General features: G+C 38.4%; 5 protein-coding genes and 2 non-coding genes across 12 annotated transcripts; 4 read left to right on the plus strand and 3 right to left on the minus strand.

Moving 5' to 3' along the window:
• Positions 1–1,361: 1,361 nt before the first annotated feature.
• Positions 1,362–1,382, minus strand: 21ur-12680. The gene has a single exon (NR_056563.1).
• A 1,121-nt stretch (positions 1,383–2,503) lies between these two features.
• Positions 2,504–6,477, plus strand: K08C7.1 (MFS domain-containing protein). The gene is made up of 9 exons (NM_069566.6): positions 2,504–2,722; positions 2,767–2,853; positions 3,024–3,132; positions 4,606–4,965; positions 5,136–5,325; positions 5,372–5,557; positions 5,660–5,752; positions 5,806–5,922; positions 6,200–6,477. Exons 1-9 carry the CDS (start codon positions 2,695–2,697, stop codon positions 6,323–6,325), a joined length of 1,296 nt encoding a protein of 431 aa, NP_501967.2. The 5' UTR covers positions 2,504–2,694; the 3' UTR covers positions 6,326–6,477.
• Positions 2,845–2,989, minus strand: K08C7.9. Its single transcript, NR_056564.1, has one exon. It is a non-coding gene; the product is annotated as an Unclassified non-coding RNA K08C7.9 (non-coding RNA).
• A 1,261-nt stretch (positions 6,478–7,738) lies between the features above and the next one.
• On the plus strand, positions 7,739–9,914 carry fmo-1 (Flavin-containing monooxygenase; the record flags this gene model as incomplete). Its single annotated transcript, NM_069567.8, has 7 exons — positions 7,739–7,895; positions 8,013–8,256; positions 8,307–8,442; positions 8,623–9,063; positions 9,114–9,533; positions 9,582–9,686; positions 9,732–9,914. 7 exons carry the CDS (start codon positions 7,739–7,741, stop codon positions 9,828–9,830), a joined length of 1,602 nt encoding a protein of 533 aa, NP_501968.2. The 3' UTR covers positions 9,831–9,914.
• Positions 9,915–10,125: 211 nt separating this feature from the next.
• On the plus strand, positions 10,126–11,377 carry K08C7.7 (F-box domain-containing protein). The gene is made up of 7 exons (NM_001268569.3): positions 10,126–10,193; positions 10,246–10,356; positions 10,401–10,607; positions 10,656–10,778; positions 10,826–10,966; positions 11,015–11,159; positions 11,236–11,377. Exons 1-7 carry the CDS (start codon positions 10,128–10,130, stop codon positions 11,337–11,339), a joined length of 897 nt encoding a protein of 298 aa, NP_001255498.1. The 5' UTR covers positions 10,126–10,127; the 3' UTR covers positions 11,340–11,377.
• A 1,137-nt stretch (positions 11,378–12,514) lies between these two features.
• On the plus strand, positions 12,515–24,983 carry epi-1 (Laminin-like protein epi-1; the record flags this gene model as incomplete). 6 transcript variants are annotated; one of them, NM_001307079.3, is made up of 16 exons in its annotated part: positions 12,525–12,720; positions 12,803–13,458; positions 13,566–14,400; positions 14,448–16,321; positions 16,368–16,550; positions 16,602–16,755; positions 16,901–16,933; positions 17,043–17,522; positions 17,571–18,061; positions 18,110–20,323; positions 20,372–22,252; positions 22,395–23,294; positions 23,366–23,461; positions 23,625–23,758; positions 23,808–24,537; positions 24,604–24,979. In NM_001307079.3, 16 exons carry the CDS (start codon positions 12,525–12,527, stop codon positions 24,892–24,894), a joined length of 11,148 nt encoding a protein of 3,715 aa, NP_001294008.1. In that variant the 3' UTR covers positions 24,895–24,979. The 6 variants fall into 6 exon arrangements, with proteins under 6 accessions (NP_001294007.1, NP_001255500.1, NP_001023281.1 ...); NM_001307078.4 differs by lacking the exon at positions 16,901–16,933 and having other exon boundaries at positions 12,515–12,720; positions 16,602–16,728; positions 24,604–24,981; NM_001268571.3 differs by lacking the exon at positions 23,366–23,461 and having other exon boundaries at positions 12,519–12,720; positions 24,604–24,983.
• K08C7.4 (uncharacterized protein) lies at positions 24,955–26,171 on the minus strand. The gene is made up of 4 exons (NM_069570.5): positions 26,070–26,171; positions 25,728–26,009; positions 25,605–25,677; positions 24,955–25,557 (listed from the first exon to the last, which is right to left on the minus strand). Exons 1-4 carry the CDS (start codon positions 26,165–26,167, stop codon positions 25,426–25,428), a joined length of 585 nt encoding a protein of 194 aa, NP_501971.2. The 5' UTR covers positions 26,168–26,171; the 3' UTR covers positions 24,955–25,425.
• Positions 26,172–26,339: the final 168 nt, after the last annotated feature.

The raw sequence follows: 26,339 nt of genomic DNA on the forward strand, positions 1-26,339 counted from the left end.
TTTGTCTACATAGGGCATCGAAAAGCACCCAATATTTAGAGAGTAGAAGATTTTGAGAATTACTGCCTTCAGAAATTGACAATTTTCCCATTGATTTGTCTACAAGGGGCATCGAAAAGCACCCAATATTTAGAGAACAGAAGATTTTGAGAATTACTGCCTTCAGAAATTGACAATTTTCCCATTGATTTGTCTACAAAGGGCATCGAAAAGCACCCAATATTTAGAGAACAGAAGATTTTGAGAATTACTGCCTTCAGAAATTGACAATTTTTCCATTGATTTGTCTACAAAGGGCATCGAAAAGCACCCAATATTTAGAGAACAGAAGATTTTGAGAATTTGGATATTCAGTCAGAAATAAAATGTTTCGCTTGACTGAGCTAATCAGTCGCCATATTTTCCTGATGAGCACTGTGGTCGGTCATGGTGTGGGGAAGATCATATTCAAGGAAAATAATTGTTGCTGTCATGTGGGAAGAAAATGACGAGAAGCTCTACTTTCTCGGACAATATTGTGGAAATTTTCTGTAGAAAAAATGTAGTGTGTACACTCATTAAAAGTGCGCAGTTCTGTAAAGTGACTTGCAGAATTCTCCCACATTTCTTTTTATTTTAAATCTTCCTTCAAAAACTTCTTTGTATTCCATTTCCTGTGCGGATATTTTCAGAATTGAATTGTCTTCACGAGACTCCAATCTTCCAAGAATGCTCTTTAACAAAATGATTGTTTGAACTTGAAAATTGGATGGGTGTTGGACTGAACCATCAAAGATTTTATAGTTCTCTATGTTAGTGGAGCAAGAGAAGAGAGCAAGGCGACTAAAATTGAAATTGAAGTTTGCAAAAAGGGAAATTACCACGAATTCTCGTCAGTGCAGAAGCTCTTACTCATGATTACAATTGTCTGGAATATTGAAGAATGAAACAAAAATGATGGGAAATGGATTTGAACTTTTGTGGTTTGCTCCGATGCTCAAGATGTAACGGGAAAGATACCAGAGGTAGTGGAAAAGTGCAATTTTAGAGTGGAGAAGGAGAAAAGTTCATTTAATATTTTCAAACTTATTAATTTTATACATACATTTACGTTTCTAAAATATAGATGGGATTCAAAAATACAATTTCTAAACAACTCATACCATTCTTTTCTACCTCCAGGGAGCCTGCCTCGTGCCTTTACGGATGCCTTCTTTCAAAGTACATTTGTAGCTTTTGTCGAATTCCTTCTTGACCCTCAACAAAATTAAAACGCGAGTATTAGAAACAGTGGAGTTCAAGCTCAAATGCAGCATATACCTTCATATTTTTAGGGGTATTTTCCGGTTATAAAAATTTGTGAGTATTGTATAACTTCGCTTCAACTACACAACTTATTAAAAATTTAACTTTTTCCAACGTACGTTTGAGTACCTGTTGAAGCAGGCATAAAATTGCAAAAAAAGGAAAAAAAATACTTCTCACCTTTTCCATCTTTTATCAGTGTACTAATCAAATATTTGATTTCTTGAAAACAATTTCAATGATCTTTATTTTGTTGAAATTATTGTTTCTCACGGTCTAGACTAATTGCATACCAGATTTTCTGAGAAAAGTGAGTCAACTGACTGAAAAAAGTCTAGGAGACTTGTAACCTTGAAAATTCTGATAATATTTCTCAAACAAGGGATAAGTATTCAAACTGAGCTTTCATTGCAAAGGTTTTTGAGACAGATTACAAAGAAGTCATAAAGTTTTCTGATAATTACAAGATTTGAAGATTCTACCCAATGCGTCTCTTCTATGTGATACAAACTCTTTAAAAAATATTTAAGAGTGACTTTCTGGTTATCGAAAAGTTTCGAAAACAGACAGGAAATTTCTGTTTCATGAAATTTCCTATCTGATTTGATCAGAGTGGTTGACTAGGTTTTTTTCTTCAAAAACAACTTTTTGATTACTACCAATCCTCTTACCAAACTTTTACACTTCCTTTCAAACCTTTTTAGTTGCAATTGGCACGATTGATAACGCCCTGACAAGCTTTTGCAACTAGATTCGAGCTAAAGACAATCTTGACACCATCGTGGCGAAATTTTGACCGGAACTTGGCCATTGTTGCCAGACAGTTGTCGAATGTTAGGAAGCTTTTAAAATGTTTACCAATTATTTAGGATTGAATGATGATAAGATTATATACCGCAGACAAAAATTAAAAACTTTTTGAAAATAGTTATATTTTATTGGTTCAAAGTATTCAACAGTAGCAGCAATGGACCTAACTTTCTATGGTTGAGATCTTTTTACAATGATTCATCTATTTTGAAATTCATGTACTTTTCTCAATCGAACTTTTGAAATGTCCTGTATATTATTAACTTGTCAATAAGCCCAACGGTCATCCACATCACCACATATTCTTTTTTGCACATTCGAACATCTGTGCACACCAATCCTCTTTTCATCATTCACTCTTTCTATTTCAATTCATCTCACCCCATTTATCTCTTCGTCTCTATTCTCACTTATCTTTATTTGTTCGTCTATTTCCTCTCGTTTTCCTCCTTCCTCCATCATATTTTGTTCATATCAACACAATTCTAATATCTAAGTTTTCATTTCAATTTCTAGCCTTTTGATTAGAAAAACTACAACCGTCATCATTTGAACATTCCACCACAGGCAGCAGCCTCACTATCTGTTTGGCTTCCCTTCATGTTTCCGGTTAGATATTTGGTTTATGGTAAGTTTAAGACGTCGTGGTTTTATATTCTTCTGAAAGTTCAGGGCTCAGTACTTCATGCATCACTCTACTCTATGCACTTCGTCTCTCATTCCATTCTACAATAATATGTCAATTGGAGAATTCAACTGGTCAGTCGGTTAGCTATTAAAATCATTGGTTGATTATTCGTTGTTTGATATCATTTCAATCAAAATGACAGTTCCTCTTGTGAAATTATAACGGTTGATAGTGAACAAGAAAGAACTGGTCATTCTCTGATCTTGGAAGCTAATCAACTTTAAAATTTCTAAACTTGCAGACTCATTTCTTTTCGATGAAGATCTCAAGCAGTTTACGTTCCAGTCTGTTGGATTCGGGTTGGCTGTCGGACTTATTCCACTACACTTTCTGAATTTTTTGGGTACAAGGTTTGTAATGGGAGAATTGTGGAGGTTATTTATTACATAAGTGTCTAGAGACGACAATTTAGGTTTTCTCTCACAGGCAAAGCGGGTACGGTCCGTTTACGGATCTTGGACCGGGAACGGACCATTAACGGGTGAACTACGGATATGAAAAGCGGGACGGACCAATTACGGGCAAACTACGGGGAATGTAAAAAATGGCCATTAAGAGGAAAAAATGGATTTTAAGAAAACGATTTTTCTTAAATACCTATGATACCAGTTGGCTAATTCAAGCATTTTTACGTCGTTAAATGCATTATTTAGAGCAAAAACCATATTTACCGACCGAGATGGCTCTTGAGCCGTAGTTGGGCCGTTTCCGGTCCGTAGACGGTCCGTCGCCGGCCCGTAATCGCATGCGATCTAACTGAGGCTATTAAGCATGACATTGTGTGTAAAAGCGGTTATATTAATGTAATCCTATAAACATATCAATAAAAAGATGAAATGCCACAATTGGGTAGATACTGTGTATACGCAACGTTCACTCTCTCTGCTGGTCTTCTTCAGCTGAGCAACAGGAGCATTTTTTGAAATATCATAAAATATTTTACTAACAATACATTCTGGAATCATATCGTTTCTGTTCCGTGTGTATTTTTAGAAATTAAGGTATTATTCAAGTAGAACGCATATACTTTATTTCCTCTATTAGTATTGCAACTCGGTCCAATCGAAAATTAGTCTTGCATGCAAGACTAATAGAGGAAATATGGTAAGTACCATATCTGTATTACAAGTAGATGGAGCACGTATAGGTAGATGTTGAGAAATATGCGAAATAAGTTCTGAACTACACGAAACTGTCAATTGTTATCGTTCGCTTTCATATAAGTCCAACGGCAAGATGGAGAATCAGAAACTACTGAAAATACAATCGAAAAAGTTGGTGTAAGACGTGAAAACCAGAAGAAAATGCGCGAGCGCGAGCTGATCGCTATTTATGCGAAGTCTATTGATTTTCCTCGCGTGCGCGAATGGCCAAACGGTAAGGTGATGGGCCAGTAATCAATCGACAGGCAGTGGACAAGTTCAACCCCGGCTGAGGCAGATAGAATTGGTACAACGAAGGATCACCGGAAGACGGTCTGGAGCAAGACCGGAGCTCGGGGGAGCATTGGGAAAGAAAAAGGGGGCAGCTGGAGGGTGAACAAATTTTCCCATTTTTTAGTCTCCTCACGGTTCAATTACGGTCCGTTGACGGACCGGGAATCGAACCGTGAACTGTTCTTAAATTTGAGCCGTTCCCGGTCCGTGAACGGACCGTTTTGGGCACTTTCCGCTTTGCCTGTGTCTCATAACATCTTTTCACTATTTTTCATTAATATGTAGTACAAAAGATTCAATTAATTTTATTGATTTATGTAGTAGTTCTCGTTTCAATACACAATTTGTTGTTGATACTCATTTAAAGCACACCTTCATGTTTTTCAGAAATGTGACCATTCTGTATGGAATCGTTGGAATTATCGCTGCTTTATTCTACCCAACAGCTTATCATCTTGGATTTTATCCGTCTTTCATCACTAGATTTTTTCAAGGAGCACCACTTGGAATTCTCCTTTGGCTCATTGCAAAAGTTGCAACAGAATGGACACCAAAATCTGAGACAGCTATTGCAATTGCAATTTTGACGTCGGTGTATCAATTGGCTCCGTTTGTAGCACAGATCACTGCAGCTGAGATGTGTCAGTATTTTGGATGGGAGTACACGTATTACTTCTTGGCAGTTCTTTGTCTCATTTCACATGTTGCATTTTATTATGTGTATTCGGATAAGGTTGATGATAACAGGTAGGTTGCTGAAAGTATTGCAAAGTAGGCTCGCAGGTAGGCATTGGACTACCTAAAAAAAAAATCTGATACAAAACTATCCCTTGATTATCCATGAAGTTCATAAAACGATTTATGACGTTTTGTTGTTTTCTTGCAAAGTTTCTAGTTAGTAGTTTAACTATTTACAGGCTTGCAACACCGGAAGAAAAAGCTTTTATCACTGAAGGGAAAGGCAAAACTACAGCCCAAGGGACTCCAGATGTTCCTTATAGACAACTCCTTCTTGACACAACTGTTTGGGCCACATGGTTTGCTAATCTTGCATTCTTCTCATCCCTTTTAGTTTTTCTGCAATATGGACCACTGTACATGAACAAGGTATGTTTGGTAAGATGTTCTTTAAATGATCAACAAACATTTACAGGTTCTCGGATTTTCTGTTCGAGTGACCGGGTATTCCGGTGGTTTGGCTCACGTGTTTTGTTTGGTTGCTAAAGTAATATTTGGGAAAATTATGGACAATAGCAAAATGGATATGACAAAACGATTGAAAGCAGCATGGACTTTTATAGAGATCCCATCTCTTGCGCTTTTATTGATTTTAATTTTTGTGAGTTGACTTTTCTTTTTTAAATTAAAATTATTTTGCAATTCCCAGAACATCCCTCGAACGCTTCAAAAATATAATTTTATTTGAATTAAAAAGTTTTAGATTCATGATGCTTACATTCAAATGATTTGCATTGTCATCTTCATCACAATCCATGGAGTTGCCATTATTATTATTGTGAAAACTCAAACTTATGTAAGTTTGCTCTTCGTTTCCATGCCCTGATTGCATAAAAGACATATTTTCAGAGATCAGCGGAGCACAACCACGTGCTTGCAAATGGAAATACGCTTTGTGTCGTTTTCAGTACATCCCTTCAGCCTCTACTCATCAAATTTTTGGTTCAATCGAACACGTTTGAAGAAGTATGTGACAATTCCAAAAAATGTATTATCAGTAAGAGTCTGGTCATGAGAATGGCTCAGGTAAACAACAAAATGTGCTAAGCGATTCTAGTCAATGGCAAGAATGTAGGCAATACGAACATATGAGCAAGTCGGGCAGTGCGAAAGATCACAAGCAATTCAATCAGTTTTTGGTCTGATAAAAAAATCTGGAAATGTATTTTTGATAACTCCGAAATGTATTTTTCAAATTTTCAAAATTTAAATTACTTTAAATTTCTATCGAATTCATTTTCAGTGGTCCCGAGTGTTTGGTCTACATGCTATCATAATTCTTATCTCTGTGATCCTCTTTGTCTGTAACATAGATGCCACCGCCGCCAAATGGACAGGAATACGAAAAATTCAAAATGAAGAACCATAATGGTCACTTTCTACTTTGGTATTGAATATATCATCGGGTTATCATATTATCGTGTCTCACAACCACCTGCCAATCTATATAAATTTCACTTTTTGGTTTTTTTTTTGGTGACAAACTACAATCATTTCTTATAAAGATATTAAAAAATAATTAGACAGCAAAATATACAACTAATAATCAACACATGGATATTATAATTTACAGTAAATATCATCTGTAATTTTGAAAGTATTACGCAGATTTTTACAACCACGGTATCTATCGATATGTTTCATAAAAAATTTGTAATGGCGTCATTGCAAATTTCTGCAATATGTAAAAAATTACATGTAACTACAGAAAATATAAATCTGTATTTACGGTTTCTCAGAATTAAAGTTTGCACAGACACAATGTTTCAAAATAAATTATTCCCTGTTGGCCTGATTGTGATTTACGAATTATCAAAAAACGCTCGACTGCATGCCGCCTTTCCAAAATTAGCATTTTCGTTGGAATGACGATAGAAAATTAGAAAGTTCATGACAAGGTTCACCTTAAAATAAAGTTTTATATTTTGGAATTTGCTTTTGTTCACCCTATTTAATAGTGAACTAAAATTCAATGACTCAGTGCATGTTCTGATGTTACCTGAATAAAATTATTGTTTTAAACACCTTTACCCAATTGATAAGAATTGATGAACTTGATAAAAAAATTCGAAATACGAGGAAAAGAAAACTATAGCCTAAATGTGCCTAGTTGATGCTTCAACTCAAAGTTCTAAGACAAAATGCACTCTTCGTTAAAGTCCTAACTGTAGACTATTTGCATTGGTTAACTATGCGGGTGTTCTTTTTTTTGTTAGCTTTGCGAGAAAACGTCTTACTATTAGATATTTGATGTGTTCATTGTTCAGAAGTTCACTAGAAAGTGAAATATAGTTAAAATGCCTTGTATAGAATTGATAGCTTTTCAATAATTGTCAATGAAGTCAAAAAAGTTCTAAGAATATACAATTTATCTTTAAACACATTGAAACGTGGCAAGCAATATTAAGTATGTTTCGTAAATGTTACAGGGCTCACGTATAGTTTTGCTCAATCTTTAAACGCCGTGCTCGTTGGAAATTTCCATGACTCGGCAGTCATATTTTCAATAACGACCCACTTTATTATATGCTCAATGGAAAACATATGTTAATGATAAAATTTCATGTTTCTCTTACCTATTCTTTAAATTTCAAAACTCACTCTACGACCTACTTCACCGTTTTCCGACTCCTCCCTCTTCCACCTTGTGCTCTTTTTTTTTATTATTTGTACAACTTCTAGTCTATTTGCTTTTGTCGCCAATCAGAACCGATAAAAGAACGCGGTACCGATTACCTTTCCCATTTAAATCAGTTTCAGCATTAACGTTACTATTTTCTAGATGGCTCCAAATAATAAAAAGCTGCTCATTGTGGGAGCCGGTGCATCAGGGTTGCCTTCTTTGAGACATGCATTGCTCTATGGAATTGATGTAACTTGTTTTGAAAGAACAAAGGATGTCGGAGGATTGTGGCATTATAAACCACAAGAGACGGAATGTGAGTGTAATTTTTCTAAATTAAAGCGTAGATTTCTAAAAATTAATAGCGGGTTTATTTTGTTATTTCCAAAGAAACACTTTCAATTTTAACCAAAAAATCATCAAAGATTTTCAGTGTCCTCTGTCATGAAAACTACCGTTATCAACACATCAAAGGAAATGACGGCATATTCGGATTTTCCTCCCGAATCAAGAATGGCAAACTTCATGCATAACACAGAAATGTACAGATACCTCTTGAATTACTCGAAACATTACGAACTCGAAAAACATATAAAATTTAATCACAAAGTGAATTCAATCGATCGAAATGAGGATTATGAGAAGACCGGAAAGTGGAAAGTTAATTATACTGATGAGTGAGTTTTGGAGAGTTTGATGAATCAAAAAAAAAGTCGAAGAATTACAGCAAAGGAGCTACCCATGACGCTGTCTTTGATGGTGTTATGTTGTGCTCGGGACATCACACTACACCAAATTGGCCACAAAAGTTCCGAGGACAGGATGATTTCAAAGGACGGATTATTCATTCACATAGTTATAAAGTAAGAAATTTTAATAAAAAAATTTCAATGACTTATCAGTGATTACGTAATCAATATCAGAGTATGCGCATAGTATCAAGTGTGTTTCGGTGTTGGTTTCGAAGCCAAGATAGTTATTTTCTGACACTGGAGAACCATTTCTATAATTTTTTTCTATCAAGAAAACTAGACAATTTTTAGGATCATCGTGGCTATGAAGATAAAGTAGTCGTTGTAGTTGGAATTGGAAACTCTGGAGGTGATGTTGCTGTTGAACTATCAAGAATTGCCAAGCAAGTATACCTTGTTACTCGTCGTGGAACATGGGTGTTCAATAGAATTTACGATTATGGACAGCCAATCGATATTGCAATGAACAGAAAATGCATCTCTGATCTGAGATCTTTCGTTCCAGCGTGGCTCACGAATACAGTTGTCGAAGCCAAACTGAATCAGCGATTTGATCATCAAGCATATGGTTTGAAACCAAGTCACAGAGTTTTTGGAGCTCATCCGACTGTCAATGATGAGCTGCCGAATAGAATAGCTTGCGGAACCGTCAGGATTAAGCCAAATATCTCAAAGTTCACTGAGACTGGGGTCCTTTTTGAAGATGGGTCTTTGATTGAGCAAGTTGACGAGGTGAGATATTTATTGGACCTCTTTAACCTCTTTAATTCATCCTAATTCAGATTGTGATGTCTACTGGATTCTCATTTGAATTCAATTTGGTGGAAAATGGGCAACTGATTAGAACTCATGACAATCAAGTATCCCTTTACCAGTACATGTTCCCAATAGAACTTGGAGATCACAACAGTCTTGCAGTCATCGGATTGGTCCAACCATTTGGTTCCATTATGCCACTATCTGAAATGCAAGCGAGAGTATATTTAGAGGAGTTTACTGGGAATCATGTTCTCCCAAAAAAGAATGAAATGACTCAAAATGTGCACGATAAACTTGAAACGATGGCAAGAAGATATGTAACAAGTCGTCGACATACTATTCAAGTGGATTATGTCGATTATATTGAAGAACTCGCGAAAATGATTGGAGCCGACTTGGACATGAAGAAACTTTGGAAAGAGGACCCATGGCTAGCTTACAAGGTATTTAAAAATTTAATTACTTCGAAAGTTTTTTGTTCAATTTTTCAGGTATACTTTGGTCCATGTGTTCCGTATATTTATCGTTTGAAAGGCCCACATAAATGGAATAATGCAAGAGATGCAATTATGTCAGTTGATGAAAGAGTTCTTATGGTAACCAAAATATATTTAATCCGTTCGTTCAAAAATGAATTTCAGGCCACGAACGATCACGCACAAGTGGCTCCTGACTATACATTGCTGTACATCGTTGGATTAATTTTTGCAATTATTGCTGTCTTTTACATCTTGTTTTAATTAAATTTAGGGTGCATCAATATGGCTTTACTGGACTTTTTCAGATGAATTTAACAGTTTTACAAATAAAACAGATTTTTTTCGAATCGGTCAATTTTTCTGAATTTTTTATTTTTGATCGGATTTAAAAACTTTAGAGATCCTTAAATTTTGAAAATCAATAATCCCGATCCACTATTTCTCCCAGTTTTCTTACACTTTTCCTCCTACCACTTTCTCAGTGAAGAGACGCAGGTATAAAAATTTAACAAATAAATATACGAAAATTGTTTCAATTGCTTCATTGCTTCTTTTCTAATGAATTTGGAAAACTTTCCAATTTTGGAACTACCACCTGAACTCATTCTACATGTTTTGAAAAATGTAAGATTTAAAAGTCGCAAACGTTTCGAGTTTATTATTTTTAACTTTTCAGTATTGCTATGAGGAGTTGAACGATATCACTGTTACATGTAAAACATTGCATGCATTAATTGAAGAAAATCGCAATTCTTTGGCGTCTAAAAATATTTATCATATTGACTTGGTGCGTTAAAAAGTTGTTTTTAACTGGTCACTTACTTTCTTCAGGAAAGGAGAAGAGTTAGAGCATGGAGAGATTTTTCCTGGTGTGATCGGATTCCATTTCGCTCTTTCGATTATATATCAAAATTTTTCTGCAATGTAAATGTCAAAGTGTTGACCGTTAACAAATTGGATGAGGAAATTTGTGGTTTTTTGATAGAAAAAGCACAAAAGAAAATGCTGCGATTTGAGCAATTGAGATTATTTCATTCGGTTTGCAAAAAAAAATGTCAAAACATTTGACACTTTTTTGGTTTTCAGTTTTCTGCATCACATGAATCAATTTGTCAACTCTTGCAAGCTTCGAAATGTCGAGGTATCAACTTTGAAGCTGTGGAAAGTAAATTAATATCAAAGGATCTTTCTCTAAATGGATATCGAAATGTGAGTAACTTCTATAGATATATTTTTTAAATTTCAATCTAATTCAGTTGAATTCCATTTGTTTCGAAATGGACGATAGTATCGACGGAAATTTTTTCGCGTCGGTATTGGATATTTCAGAAGCAAGAAAGTTTATTTTCCATGCATGCGATAATATTCCAAAGGAATTTGTGAGAATTATGTTCGAAGTAACATTTTTTGCTTTATATTTTTGATTTACTAAAATGTAACTTTAGAAATTTCTGGATGGAACTCGCGAGTTCGATGCTGTCCGTATTACCACTAATCAGAATTTTTCATTTGATGAAATAATTGCTGATTTGAATATCCAAAAATTGGACAATTCTACATGGAAAATGAAAAGTACCAGAGGAGATGAAGGTAATCCATTTCTGAAAATTCTTTAAAATTTTTTTTGTATCTTGTAGTTAAACTTTCAAACAGTAAAATTTTCCAGCTACGATCACAATGCGTCGAAACAATTTCCATTTCTTCGTTGCGTTTGAAGTGAACGATCATCGAGTTGAAGACATTCTCTACAAGATACCATTCATTGAATGACCCTTTCCCAGTTGCCCACAATAAATATGACTATCTGTATTACACGTCTGTTACTTTCGATTACGTCTATAAATTGCACAATTCGCCTGCAGACACAGTCCACAGAGCTCTTCTGGAGCAGTATCAATGACCCTCGTGGGTCTGGGTCTCTCTATCTCCCGATGTATCTCGTGTCGACAGAGTTTGTAGTAATGGTTGGTGACCCCAGGCTCGTTTTTGAGATAGAAAAAGACAGAGAGCGAGCACACCAGTTGCACGATTTCTTTTGCTCCGTCGGTGAATCACCTCTGATCATTTTTCATCCAGTTTCTTTGGCAATTAATCAGGCTCAATGCTTCAGGCAGATGGCGCTGCACATTTCATTTTTATTTATACTTTTAAAAGTTCAACATTATGAATTTGTATTTGAAATGTATCAATTTTAGTTTCCATAACGTCCTTAAAAGGATTAATTTCCCAGATTCAAACGTTCATAACTTACTAGGGAATAAAGTTAAAAATGCACTTGATAGTTATACAATGGTAGGACACATAAAAAATAGATTTTGGAAATTGCTCCGTCCCAAAGCTGGAAGTTTTTGTATTAAAATTTAGTAATTTTTCTGTTAAAACCCTCGTTTTTCTTAATGTAGACAAGGCTACTCAAAAATTAAAACGAAACTTATTAGAACAGTCGTTTCTGCAAAATGTTGTTTTGCATTTGTTTTGCATACTATATGAAAATGCTGCTAAGTTTTAGATCACACATATACATACTTTAACTAAACTAGAACATCTCAAACCCTTCGCAAAATGTCTTATATTCATTTTAAAACGCACTATCGTACACTGTTTTAGTTAACTATTTCACAAAGTACACACATTCTATTGACCTCTAAAATTTTCCAGCAAGATATTTGTTCAAAACCAAGTTCTAAAAAAGTCTACATAACGATCCATCTTCAACCATCCCAGGCATCCTTTGCACCAGGCGCGGCCCACCGTTGTTCTATCATCTCTCCACCTCCTTCCCTTGTGCACTCATTTGATTCATTGGACATTCACTCGCATCTGGCGATTGAGGGCAGAGCACAACTGTCCCAGATGCGCCTCTTCTACCACTATCGCTCTTTTCATTTCTTTTCTTCCCAGTTTTGTCTTTTATTCTTTTTTTCCTAAAATTTTAAGAATAATTTTCAGATCGCGATGAGTCCGTACGATTCGTCGCCTTGGGCGACGAAGGCTCTATTTTTAATAGTAACATTATTGGCACAATTCACTTATTCTCAAGTTTTGACTCCATCTCAAATCACAATTTCCCACCGAAAACCAATTACCGCTACATCTACCTGTGGAGAAATTCAAGGACAACCGGTGACTGAAATCTATTGCTCTCTGACAGGTAAGTCAACTTCATGAATTTATCTTGTTGAGTTCTTCTTTTTGGAGTTGTAGTGATTTATATTGTATGAATTATTTTTTAGGATCGACACAGTATACACCGCTGAACTCTTATTCGTACCAAGACGATGAACAACAAAAATCGTGGTCTCAATACGAAAATCCAATGGTACGTGGAGGACACGGTTGTGGTCATTGTAATGCTGGAAATGAGAACTCCCATCCAGCAGCTAACATGGTCGACGGAAACAATAGTTGGTGGATGTCTCCTCCACTTTCACGTGGACTCCAGCACAATGAGGTCAACATTACTATTGATTTGGAACAGGAATTCCACGTGGCTTATGTTTGGATTCAAATGGCTAACAGTCCTCGTCCAGGAAGTTGGGTTCTTGAAAGATCAACTGATCATGGAAAGACCTATCAACCATGGTTTAACTTTGCCGAGAACGCTGCTGAATGTATGAGAAGATTCGGAATGGAGTCTCTGTCACCAATTTCAGAGGATGACTCTGTCACCTGTCGTACTGATATGGCCAGTCTTCAACCATTGGAGAATGCTGAGATGGTTATCAGAATTCTTGAGCATAGACCAAGTTCCCGTCAATTTGCAACTTCCGAGGCGCTTCAAAATTTCACAAGAGCAACCAATGTCAGACTTCGTCTTCTTGGAACAAGAACTCTTCAAGGACATTTGATGGATATGAATGAGTGGAGAGACCCAACTGTCACTAGAAGAGTAAGTGAGATCTCACTTTTGTAAAATCAGAAAATATATTCCTGAAAATAATTTTGACTAATTTCCTCTTCACAATTTAGATATTGTATTTTATCTATGTTTTTCAGTACTTCTACGCCATCAAGGAAATTATGATTGGAGGAAGATGTGTGTGCAACGGTCACGCCGTCACCTGTGACATCCTCGAGCCACAAAGACCAAAATCTCTTCTGTGCCGTTGTGAACATAATACATGCGGAGATATGTGTGAGAGATGTTGTCCTGGATTTGTGCAAAAGCAATGGCAAGCCGCCACAGCCCACAATAACTTCACCTGTGAAGCTTGTAACTGTTTCGGACGTTCCAACGAGTGTGAATACGACGCCGAAGTTGATTTGAATAAGCAATCCATTGATTCACAAGGAAATTATGAAGGAGGAGGAGTTTGTAAGAATTGTCGTGAAAATACTGAAGGAGTCAACTGTAACAAGTGTTCTTTTGGATACTTCCGTCCAGAGGGAGTTACATGGAATGAGCCACAGCCATGTAAAGTCTGTGACTGCGACCCTGACAAACACACAGGTGCATGTGCTGAAGAAACTGGAAAGTGCGAATGTCTTCCTCGCTTCGTTGGAGAGGACTGTGATCAGTGCGCATCTGGTTATTATGATGCACCAAAATGCAAACCATGTGAATGTAACGTAAATGGAACAATTGGAGATGTATGTCTTCCAGAAGATGGTCAGTGCCCATGTAAAGCAGGATTCGGAGGAACCTTCTGCGAGACTTGCGCCGATGGATACACTAATGTGACTGCTGGTTGTGTTGAATGTGTCTGTGACGCTACTGGATCAGAACATGGAAATTGTTCTGCATCTACTGGACAGTGCGAGTGTAAACCTGCCTATGCTGGTTTGTCATGTGACAAGTGTCAAGTAGGATATTTTGGAGATGATTGTAAATGTAAGTTGTCAAAAATTTGGATTTTTCCATGAAACTGGAATTTTCAGTCTGTAACTGTGACCCAATGGGAACAGAAGGAGGTGTTTGCGATCAAACAACTGGACAATGTCTCTGCAAAGAAGGATTCGCTGGAGACAAGTGTGACAGATGTGACATTGCTTTCTACGGATATCCAAACTGCAAAGCTTGTGCCTGTGACGGAGCTGGAATCACTTCTCCAGAATGCGATGCTACTTCTGGACAGTGCCCGTGTAACGGAAACTTCACTGGAAGAACTTGTGATAAGTGTGCTGCAGGATTCTACAACTATCCAGATTGTCGTGGATGTGAATGTCTTCTTTCCGGAGCCAAGGGACAAACGTGTGACAGCAATGGACAGTGTTACTGTAAAGGCAACTTTGAAGGAGAGCGATGTGATCGTTGTAAGCCAAACTTCTACAACTTCCCAATTTGTGAGGAATGCAACTGCAACCCATCTGGAGTCACCAGAGATTTCCAAGGCTGCGATAAAGTGTCTCCAGGAGAACTTTGCTCCTGTAGAAAACATGTTACTGGAAGAATTTGTGATCAATGTAAGCCAACATTCTGGGATCTTCAATACCACCATGAGGATGGATGCAGAAGCTGTGATTGTAATGTCAATGGAACAATTTCTGGATTGAACACTTGTGATCTTAAGACTGGACAATGTATGTGTAAGAAGAACGCAGACGGAAGAAGATGTGACCAGTGTGCTGATGGATTCTATAGACTGAACAGTTACAACCAAATGGGATGTGAATCATGTCACTGTGATATTGGAGGTGCTTTGAGAGCTGAATGTGACATCACATCAGGACAATGTAAATGCCGTCCAAGAGTTACTGGACTCAGGTGTGATCAACCAATTGAGAACCATTACTTCCCAACTTTGTGGCACAATCAATACGAAGCCGAGGATGCGCATACTGAAGATCAAAAACCTGTGAGATTTGCTGTGGATCCTGAGCAATTCGCTGATTTCTCATGGCGCGGATATGCTGTCTTCTCCCCAATCCAAGACAAGATTCTCATTGATGTTGATATTACCAAAGCTACTGTCTATCGTCTTCTCTTCCGTTATCGAAATCCAACAAGTGTTCCGGTAACCGCAACTGTCACTATTAATCCAAGATTTACTCATACCCATGATGTTGAGCAAACTGGAAAAGCTACTTTTGCTCCAGGAGATCTCCCAGCTATGAAGGAAATTACTGTCGATGGAAAGCCATTTGTTTTGAATCCAGGAAAATGGTCACTGGCTATTTCTACAAAACAAAGACTTTTCCTTGACTACGTTGTAGTTCTCCCTGCGGAATATTACGAAGGAACTGTTCTTCGTCAGCGTGCTCCACAGCCATGTCTCTCACACAGTACCAAGAACACCACTTGTGTTGATTTGATCTATCCACCAATTCCATCTGTCTCCAGGCAATTTGTTGATATGGATAAGGTTCCATTTAACTATATCAATGAAGATGGAACTACCACTGCTCTTGAGCATGTTCCAGTGGAAATTCTTCTCTCCGAAATTACAGGACCAGCTGCTTTTGTTCGTGCTGATGAGAATCCAAGAGTTGTTGAAGCTAAATTGGATGTTCCAGAGACTGGAGAGTATGTCATTGTACTCGAATACCACAACAGAGAAGAAACCGATGGAAATATTGGAGTTGGAATTAGCCAAAACGACAAAGAAGTTCTCAATGGAAATGCTGTGATCCATCATTGTCCATATGCCACATTCTGTCGTGAACTTGTTTCTTCTGAAGGAACTATTCCATACATTCCACTTGAAAAGGGTGAAGCTACTGTTAGATTGAACATTAAACCAAATCACGAGTTCGGACTTGCCGGTGTTCAACTAATCAAGAAGTCGGATTTCAGCTCAGAATACTTGCAACAGGTAATAAATATTCAGGCACAATTATCATTAATTGTATGTTTTCCAGGTCCCAGTTTGTATTAAAAAGGATGCCCGATGCGTTCAACAGAGCTACCCACCAGCAGCTGATTCAGTCACAACCGAAGCAGAGAGTGGATCAAATATGGATAAGTCTATTCTTGGAGACAAACTTCCATTCCCAGTATCCAATTCAAAAGAGATGCGTGTAGTTCCGCTTGATGATGCCCAGGTATTAATTCCTTGATTATAGCCTGAACTTTATCTGAAATCATATTTACAGGCAACAGTTGAAATCTCAGGAGTTGTCCCAACAAGGGGACACTATATGTTTATGGTTCATTACTTCAATCCAGACAACACTCCAATCAACATTGATGTTCTCATTCAAAATGAGCACTACTTCCAGGGTGACTCATGCAACTCCTTCGCATGTTGTTTGTTTTTCTTTCGCACATTTTCCCCCTTTTCAGGATTTCACAATTTTCCCAAAAAAGTTAAAAATTTTCATTTTTTCTGCACCCTCACCCTCACCTGTCCTTTCCTTCTAATGCATCCACACCCGCACCGCACCATTTTCAGACAACAAGTACTCTTCGCGGTTCATATTCAATGGTTCGTTGCATGCTATTTTTAGTTTCATGACTAGATTCACAACTGTTTTTTTTTCACACTACTACGCACTAACCCTTTCTTTTTACATCTATGCAACGTGTCTTTTTAGCTTCTGTACCACTCGCTTTTTGCCCATCAATCAGTGGATGTCGTGCTCTTATCAGAGACAAAGAACGACCAGAAGTTATTCAATTCTATATGGACGACAAGTACACCGCCACATTCTACCACAACTCTTCCCAAAAAGGGCCAATTTATATCGACTCTATCACAGCTGTCCCATACAATTCCTACAAGGACAAGCTGATGGAGCCACTTGCTCTCGATCTTTCGAATGAATTCCTGAAGGAGTGCTCCGAAGATAATCTGAAAAATCATCCAGAATCAGTCAGTGATTTCTGTAAGCAGAAGATTTTTTCATTGACCACCGATTTCAACGCGGCTGCTCTCTCGTGCGACTGTGTCGCTCAAGGATCTGAATCATTCCAATGTGAACAGTATGGAGGACAATGCAAGTGTAAGCCAGGTGTCATTGGAAGACGATGTGAACGATGTGCTCCAGGATATTACAACTTCCCAGAGTGTATCAGTAAGTGTACATATCGTATTTCATGTTAATTTTGAATTATAATTTCAGAATGTCAGTGTAATGCTGGACAACAATGTGATGAGCGCACCGGTCAATGCTTCTGCCCACCTCATGTTGAAGGACAAACTTGTGATAGATGTGTTAGCAACGCTTTCGGGTACGATCCACTTATCGGATGCCAGAAATGTGGTTGTCATCCACAAGGATCGGAAGGAGGAAATTTGGTTTGCGACCCAGAAAGTGGGCAATGCTTGTGCAGAGAATCTATGGGAGGAAGACAATGTGATAGATGTCTTGCTGGATTCTACGGATTTCCTCATTGTTATGGATGCTCTTGTAACAGAGCTGGAACAACTGAAGAGATTTGTGATGCTACGAATGCTCAGTGCAAGTGCAAGGAAAACGTTTACGGAGGACGTTGTGAAGCTTGTAAAGCTGGAACTTTCGATCTCTCTGCAGAAAATCCACTTGGATGTGTCAACTGCTTCTGCTTCGGTGTCACTGATTCCTGTAGATCTAGCATGTACCCAGTTACAATTGTAAGTTTAGGAATATTTTTCTCAATTGTTATTTTATGATATTTGTAGATGTCCGTCGATATGTCTTCATTCCTTACCACTGATGACAATGGAATGGTTGATAACAAGGATGATACTGTTATTTACACTTCTGAAGAAACATCTCCAAACTCTGTGTATTTCAATGTTCCAATTGAGAAAAAGGATTACACTACCAGTTATGGATTGAAGCTCACATTCAAGCTCTCAACTGTTCCACGTGGAGGAAGAAAATCTATGAACGCTGATGCTGACGTCAGACTCACTGGTGCCAATATGACTATTGAATACTGGGCGTCTGAACAACCAACAAATCCAGAAGAACAATTCACTGTCAAATGCAAGCTTGTCCCAGAGAACTTCTTGACTGCCGAAGGAAAAACTGTGACAAGAGAAGAGCTCATGAAGGTTCTCCATTCTCTTCAAAACATAACCTTGAAGGCTTCATATTTTGATCATCCAAAGACAAGTACACTCTATGAGTTTGGACTTGAAATCTCTGAACCAAATGGAGTTGATTCTGTCATCAAGGCTTCTTCCGTTGAACAATGTCAATGCCCAGCTCCATACACTGGTCCATCATGCCAGCTGTGTGCTTCTGGATACCATCGTGTTCAATCTGGAAGTTTCTTGGGAGCTTGTGTACCATGTGAATGCAATGGGCACTCTGCTACATGTGACCCAGATACTGGAATCTGTACTGATTGTGAACACAATACTAATGGAGATCATTGCGAATTCTGTAATGAAGGACACTATGGAAATGCTACTAACGGTTCACCATACGATTGTATGGCTTGTGCCTGCCCATTTGCACCAACCAACAACTTTGCTAAATCCTGTGATGTCTCCGAAGAAGGACAACTTCTTCAATGTAACTGCAAACCAGGATACACTGGGGATAGATGTGATAGATGTGCTTCTGGATTTTTTGGACATCCACAAATATCTGGAGAATCATGCTCACCATGTCAATGTAACGGAAACAATAACCTCACAGACTCTCGATCATGCCATCCAAACAGCGGAGACTGTTATCTCTGCGAACAAAATACTGATGGAAGACATTGTGAGTCATGTGCTGCATGGTTCTATGGAGATGCTGTTACGGCAAAGAATTGTTCTTCCTGCGAATGTAGTCAATGTGGATCGCAATACTGTGACAACAAGAGCGGAGGTTGTGAATGCAAGATCAATGTAGAAGGAGACTCCTGCGATAGATGCAAACCAGATCATTGGGGTTTCTCAAAGTGTCAAGGATGCCAAGGATGTCACTGTGGAACGGCCGCTTTCAATACCCAATGTAATGTTGAGAACGGACAATGCACATGCCGTCCTGGAGCCACTGGCATGCGTTGCGAACACTGTGAGCATGGCTACTGGAACTATGGAGAGCATGGCTGTGACAAGTGTGATTGTGAAGCTGATCTCTCTATGGGAACAGTTTGTGATGTAAGAACTGGACAATGTCACTGCCAAGAAGGAGCTACTGGATCAAGATGTGATCAATGCCTTCCTTCGTATCTCAGAATTCCAACCTATGGATGCAGACGATGTGATGAATGTGTACACCATCTCATTGGAGACGTTGACAACTTGGAATTGGAAATTGATGTTCTTGGTACTGCCATTGCAAACATTTCTTCTGCTACAATTGTTGGAGCAAGACTTGCCAGAAATAAAAAGGAATTCAATGACATCAATGAAATCACAAAGATGCTCAATGATGAAGAAAACTCTTTTGGAAATGTGTTTGGAGATGCCCAGGATATCCTCACCAACTCTACTCAAATCCAGAACAAACTTGTCAGAACCAAAACTCATTCCCAAAATTCGGTATCCTCTGCAAAGAACATCACTCTCAATGGAACCGAATTCTTGCAAGAAGTCATGAAGAGAGCTCAACGTGCCAGACAAAGTGTCCGAAGTTTAGCTGAAATCGCACTCGCCATTGGATCATCTTCGAAGGCTGTCAATGTCGATCCAAGACTTTTGAAGGAAGCAGAAGAAACATTGATGACTCTTGAAGCAGCATCAGCTGATCAGTATCCAGAGAAAGCTCAGACTGTTCCAGGAAAATTAGAAGAGATTCAGAAGAAGATTCAAGAAGAGACTGAAAAGTTGGACAAACAGAAGGAAACATTTGAAGCTCAGAAAAAGAGAGCCGAAGAACTTGCCGCATATTTGAACAGTGCTCAGCAATTGCTCAAGGAATCAAAGTCAAAGGCTGATAAATCTAATAACGTAAGTAGTTTCTAAGTCAGATTGAAAATAATAAGTAATTTTCTTCAGATTGCAAAGATGCTCCAATTGACCAAAGTTGAAAATCTTGTTGCTGCCATTACTGACGATTTGGAACGCGTTGAAGCCGCCAAGGGAGAGTTCCAAAAGCTCAATGTTGCAATCGGAAACATCACTGAAAACTTAAAAGACAAACGAGAGGAAATGACACATGCTGTCACTACTCTCAATGAAACAAGAAATGATGTTGCTGAAGCACTTGAAGCTGCCAAGAAGAGAGTAAGAAGAGACGAGAAATCAGTTGATATGCAACTTGTAAACGCAAAGGCTCACGAGCTTCACCTCCAGGCCACCACGTTGAGACAGACATTTGACAATAACAAGGACAATACTGATCAAGCTGTTGAAGCTGCAAATGCATTCTCTAATCTTACCGACACATTGAAAAACGCCAAGGCACAGATTGACAATGCTTACGAAGCTTTGAGTGCAGAACCGGCGTTTGCTGAAAGTGTCCAAAATGCTAGAGATAAGCCTTTCCCAGATGAAACTAAGGAAAAGATTGATGCACTCTCGAAGACTGTTTCACAAGACCTTAAGGAAACTGAAAAACTAAAGAAACAACTTGAGCAGTTGACTGAACTTTCCGAGAAACTGAGAAAGAGAAAGGAAGCTGTGAAGGCTGGAATTCCAAAGTACAGTAAGAACACATTGGATTCCATTGACGAGAAAGTTCAAGAAGTTGAGAAATTGAAAGCTGAAATTGACGCAAACATTGAAGAAACTCGCGCCAAGATTTCTGAAATCGCAGGAAAAGCTGAAGAAATCACAGAAAAAGCTAACAGTGCAATGGAAGGAATTCGTCTTGCTCGTAGAAATTCAGTCCAACTTAACAAACTGGCTCCAGTCATCGTTTCCAAATTTGAAGAGCTCAAGAAGTTGAGTTCCGCAAGAAGTGCCAAGGTTGATTCCGTCAGTGATAAGGTTTCTCAAATCAAGGAAATGATTGCTGTTGCTCGTGATGCTGCTAATAGAATTAAACTTGGAGCTCACTTCGAAAAAGGATCATCTCTCGACTTGAACATTCCACAAAGAGTAACCCGTTCTGCTGCTCACGCCGATATCTCGTTCTACTTCAGAACTGAACAAGAACACGGAATTCCACTTTTCTTCGGAAATGAGGAAACTGCTGTCGGAAGTCGTGCTGTTCCAACAGCTGATTATGTTGCTGCCGAAATAGAATATGGACGTCCAAAGATTACTGTAGATCTTGGAGATGCTCCAGCTGTTGTCAAGCTTGACACCCCTGTCAATGATGGATTGTGGAGAAGATTGAACATTGAAAGAATCGGAAAAACGGTCAGCGTGACACTTTCGAAGCCAAACAGCGTTGAAACTGCTGAAACTAAGAGCTCAGTTGCTGGAGGAAACAAGAGTGTTCTCAACCTGAACCAGCAAATCTCTAGACTTTTCGTTGGAGGTGTTCCGACTTCGGCCAGAATAAGCAAGGACTTGTACAATCGTGATTTTGTTGGTGATATTGAATCATTGAAGCTTCACGGTGAACCAATCGGACTTTGGAATTCTCGTGAAAAGGGAAACACAAATGTGAACGGAGCACAGAAGAAACCAAAGATTACTGATAATGCTGATGAGCTTGTCGTTTCTCTTGATGGAGAAGGATACACTTCCTATAAGCCAAGTCATTGGAATCCAAGAAAGGCAACAAAGATCTCTTTGTCCTTCCTCACTTTCTCTCCTCATGGACTTTTGTTCTTTGTTGGAAAAGATAAGGACTTTATGGCTCTTGAGTTGTCTGATGGAGGAGTTAAACTTTCTGTTGATCTTGGATCAGGAGTTGGTCAATGGATTACTGAATCTTCGAACTATAATGATGGAAAATGGCATACTGTTTCAATTGTCAGAGAAGAGGTTTGTTATTTTCATTTATTCTGATTGTGAGCATTGAACGCTTTTTTAGAGCTATGAGTTTGTAGCGATGCTCTATTAGAAACTAGGTTCACACTGATATTATAGAACAAACTTTATTTAACAAAAACAAAATGTTTTTCAGAAACACGTCAAAATCATGATCGACGGAGAAACTGAGGTTCTTGAAGGAGATGTTCCTGGAAAAGACTCTGAAATGTCAGTTACTGAATTCCTTTACATTGGAGGAACTCCTTCTGGACTTTCTGTAAGAACTACCATCGTCCCACTTCGAGGGTGCATTAAATCAGTAAAACTGGGATCCGATAATGTTGATTTGGAATCTAGTCACGCCTCGAAGGGAGTCAGAAGTGGATGCCCACTTCACTCAGTTCGTACTGTCTCTTTCTTGTCTGATCGAACAACTGCTTCATTCAACAATGCTACTGAATTCTCAGAAGATGTTTCAGTTACTTTCAAGTTCAAGACAAGATCTATCCGTCAGCCATCATCTCTTTTCACAGTCAATGACGATGAAGACTCAGTTCTCAGTGTCAGTATTAATGAAGATGGAATTCTGACTGTAACAAGTGGAGAGGATATTGCTACCCTTGAACTTGCTGCATCACCAGATGAGAAATGGCATTATGTGTCTATCCGTAAGACGAAATACATTATCAGAATTGATGCTGATGACTCATTCTCTAATGAAGTCGCCAGAAAGCACGCCGATGACTCGAATCCAGATGCAAGCTTCCTCTCCGCGTTCTTCGGAAAATCTGGCGAGACACCTTCATTTGTCGGGTGTATCGGAGATGTTACACTCAATGGAAAACTTCTGGACTTTGCCAATTCCGAGATCAAGGAGATTTCATTGAATGGATGTTCTCTCAGTGATGATGAGAATATTTCAACAACTACTACAGCTGCTCCAAAGCCAACTGATGACTCTGATGTAGCAGTTCTTCCGATTGACGAAGAAGAAGAAAGTACAACAACAACCACCACAACCACAACTGAAGAGCCAACTGAGGAACCAGCAGAGGTAAGTTATTAAATAATTAATTTATCGCTTTAACGTGACTATTTAAACAATCCAAAACTAAAACTTTAAAGATGAGAGACCCACCGGTTACTGTTACCAACGCGAAACGTGAATCATCAACACCGTTTGAATTTCCAGATCATTTTGAATCTGTTGATTTGTCTCCAGTAAGACTAATCCTTAGTTGCTCTTTGCTACCTATTTTTTCAGTTCTATCTCCCTTATCCTCAGTTCATTTAATCTCGCACTCATAAAACCTAACCATCTTCAGTTCCATTTCCACTTTTTCGAAATTTCAACAATTGAAAGTTTAATTCATTTTTTTTTCAGGCCAGACCAGATGGTCATTGCAGTCTTCCAGAAGACCCAATGGTCCAATTCGAAGATGCTGAAGGATTTAACTTTGGAAGTCAACAATACAGTAGAATTGAATATGATATCTTGCCAGAGGCTATTGATAAGAGGTATGGTTGAATGTAGGTATATTCAAATTGCATAAAACTCTTATTTCAGCGGAGAATTCACTTTCAAGATCCGTCCAACTTCTGATAATGGAATAATCTTCATTGCCACCAACAAACGTACTGATCATATTGCCGTCATGCTTGAACATGGTCGTGTTGTCTTCACATATGACACTGGATCCGGCCAAGTTATCATAAAATCTGATAAATCCATCATTGACGGTCGTTGGCATACCATCAAGGTTTCTCGTCGTGGAAAGTCGGCCCACTTGATCGTTGACGATAACTCGTACGAATCTGAAGGAGCTGCCAACCAGAACGAGGATCTCATCGAAACTCAGCCACCATTCTACGTCGGAGGTGTTCCAGCGGATCTTGCTGGATTTGCTAGGAATCTTGTTGTTGGTGTCCGTTCACAGTTCAGTGGATGCATCAAAGATTTCAAGTTGAATGGTAAGAGTTTGGATAACGGAAAGGAATTTGGAACTGAGCAATGCTCCCAGTTCTCCGAACCAGGAATGTACTTTGGAAAGGATGGAGGTTACGCGATTGTTCAGAAGGATTACGAAGTTGGACTTACATTCGGACTAGAAGTTGAAATGAGACCAAGAATGAAGAACGGAATTTTGTTCTCGGTCGGAGTTTTGGAGTATATCACTGTAGAATTTGTGAATGGATCCATCAAAACAACAGTCGAAAGTGGAAGTGGAGGAGAAGAACTTTGGCATCATCCGGATATTGAAAACCAATATTGTGATGGACAATGGCAATCATTCAAGGTAAATCCAAAAACAGTTTTGTAATTTAATCAGCAATCATCTTTTATTAACTGTTTTTATCTTTAGATCTCAAAGAAGCGAAACCTTCTTACTGTCGCGGTCAACGGCAAGGCTCATCTCAAAATTCTGAAGAAGGCCAAGACCGACGTCCTTACCAAGGATCCTTTGTACTTCGGAGGTCTTCCAGAAGGAGTCACTAACAAGGGAATCAAAACTAATAAGCCATTCGTCGGATGTATCAGATTCGTTAGCTTCGGATTAAAGAAGGATCGCAAGATTCGTCGCAAGAAGCAAGTTGACACTGAGAGATTTGATGTGTTTGGTGATGTTCATCGCAATGCTTGCCCAGCTATTTAATATCTTCTCGTTTTTATTTTTATTCATTTTATACTGTGCTTTAAATTCTCATGTTTCTGATTCGGTACCATAAACGATTTATTAATTAATTTTTATATAAGCAGATCATTGAAAAAAGGAACGAGGAGGATGAGAAAAGGAAGACACATGAAGCTTGAGATTGAGAATTTTGAATCTAATTTTCAACATGGCGCATGTGATTAAAAATCGTATTTAAAAACACAGCCAAACTAAAAAAAACTGTTCATTTTCTAGGTCTAAACACAAAAACCAATTTCAATAAAAACACATTGGGATAGGTATTCTACAATCGTTTTTGGTAATTTGCCTGATTATACTTCAAGCACATACGAATTAAAGTATTCATAAAGCCGATATGCAGAGTGTTATCACTTTAGCGCAATTCTCTTCTCCTTTTGAATACTGGAGTTTTTAGTGATATTTATGCGAAAACGAGAGACAGATAGTGAGGTTGATGAACTGGATGAGAAGGTACCGAAGATAGGAGATCAATTTTCGAGCAATGAAGACCTATTCAGAATCATCGTGATTCTTCTTTTTCAGAGCCAACATGCGTGCAGATGGTGGAGCTCCGCTCATACGTCCGCTGGTTGGGCGTTTGACGACTTTTGCCTCCTCGTCGGAGTCAGTGTCAGAGGCATTCTGAAATTATTTTAAAATTCAATTAAACTAAAACTTCTTATACTTGCCTTGCCGCTCTTCTTCTCCTCACCATCTTCGGTGGTTGAATCGTTTCCGATGGCTGGCTTTTGCCCTCTGCCTCTGAAATTTAGAATATTTTTACTACTGAAAACTGATGTTTTACAGAATACCTTGCCGATGGTGCTCTCTCCGGTTTCTTGTTGACTTCCTTAGCCTTCTTCACAACTTTTCTCACGGATCTTCCTCCGGTCTCCTGATCGTAGGAACGCTTTCCGCGAGTGCTTCTTCTTGGCTCCAGTGCCGCCTCTTCTTCATCGGCTTCATACTCGCCATCCATCGCCTCTTCGTCAGATCCTGGAGACTTCTTTCCACGAACCGGACGCCCACCTTTCTTATCAACGGGCTTCTCTGTTGATTTCTCAACAGTTTTCTCTTCAACAGACTCAATCTCTCTGAAATGAGTTAAGATTTAATACATCCCATTTTCAACTAGAATCCTTTAATCAACTTACTCGGTTTTAGGATCCTCCGATGGAACGACCAACTCTGGTTTAGTTATATCAGCATCGGCGGCTGGTCCAACAGCGTCAACTTTCTTTGCTTTCGGCATTCCTGTAAACATGTTGTTTGTGAAACAGTTATCAAATAGTTCAATCAGTTCAAAATTTATATCACGAGAAAAAAGAGAAAACGAAAAAATTCAACATGCTTTTGCTGGGAATGAAAAGAAATCAGAACAAAATTTTAGGCCAAGAATTTTGAGGACGACAACTTGCATAAAT

Source organism: Caenorhabditis elegans, chromosome IV, assembly GCF_000002985.6.
Source record: "Caenorhabditis elegans chromosome IV".
NCBI classification, from domain to species: domain Eukaryota; kingdom Metazoa; phylum Nematoda; class Chromadorea; order Rhabditida; family Rhabditidae; genus Caenorhabditis; species Caenorhabditis elegans.

Excerpts from the sequence above, each read along its gene's own strand:
- K08C7.7 (NM_001268569.3), top strand. The coding sequence starts at position 10,128 with ATGAATTTGGAAAACTTTCCAATTTTGGAACTACCACCTGAACTCATT. Across the intron at positions 10,608-10,655 it reads AATTGAGATTATTTCATTCG|TTTTCTGCATCACATGAATC; the intron begins GTTTGCAAAAAA and ends TTTGGTTTTCAG. Across the intron at positions 10,779-10,825 it reads CTCTAAATGGATATCGAAAT|TTGAATTCCATTTGTTTCGA; the intron begins GTGAGTAACTTC and ends AATCTAATTCAG.
- K08C7.4 (NM_069570.5), bottom strand. The coding sequence starts at position 26,167 with ATGCCGAAAGCAAAGAAAGTTGACGCTGTTGGACCAGCCGCCGATGCT. Across the intron at positions 25,678-25,727 it reads GAGAGAGCACCATCGGCAAG|AGGCAGAGGGCAAAAGCCAG; the intron begins GTATTCTGTAAA and ends TCTAAATTTCAG. Across the intron at positions 25,558-25,604 it reads AGGAGAAGAAGAGCGGCAAG|AATGCCTCTGACACTGACTC; the intron begins GCAAGTATAAGA and ends AAATAATTTCAG.
- K08C7.1 (NM_069566.6), top strand. The coding sequence starts at position 2,695 with ATGTTTCCGGTTAGATATTTGGTTTATG. Across the intron at positions 2,723-2,766 it reads GGTTAGATATTTGGTTTATG|GGCTCAGTACTTCATGCATC; the intron begins GTAAGTTTAAGA and ends CTGAAAGTTCAG. Across the intron at positions 5,558-5,659 it reads TTTTATTGATTTTAATTTTT|ATTCATGATGCTTACATTCA; the intron begins GTGAGTTGACTT and ends AAAAAGTTTTAG.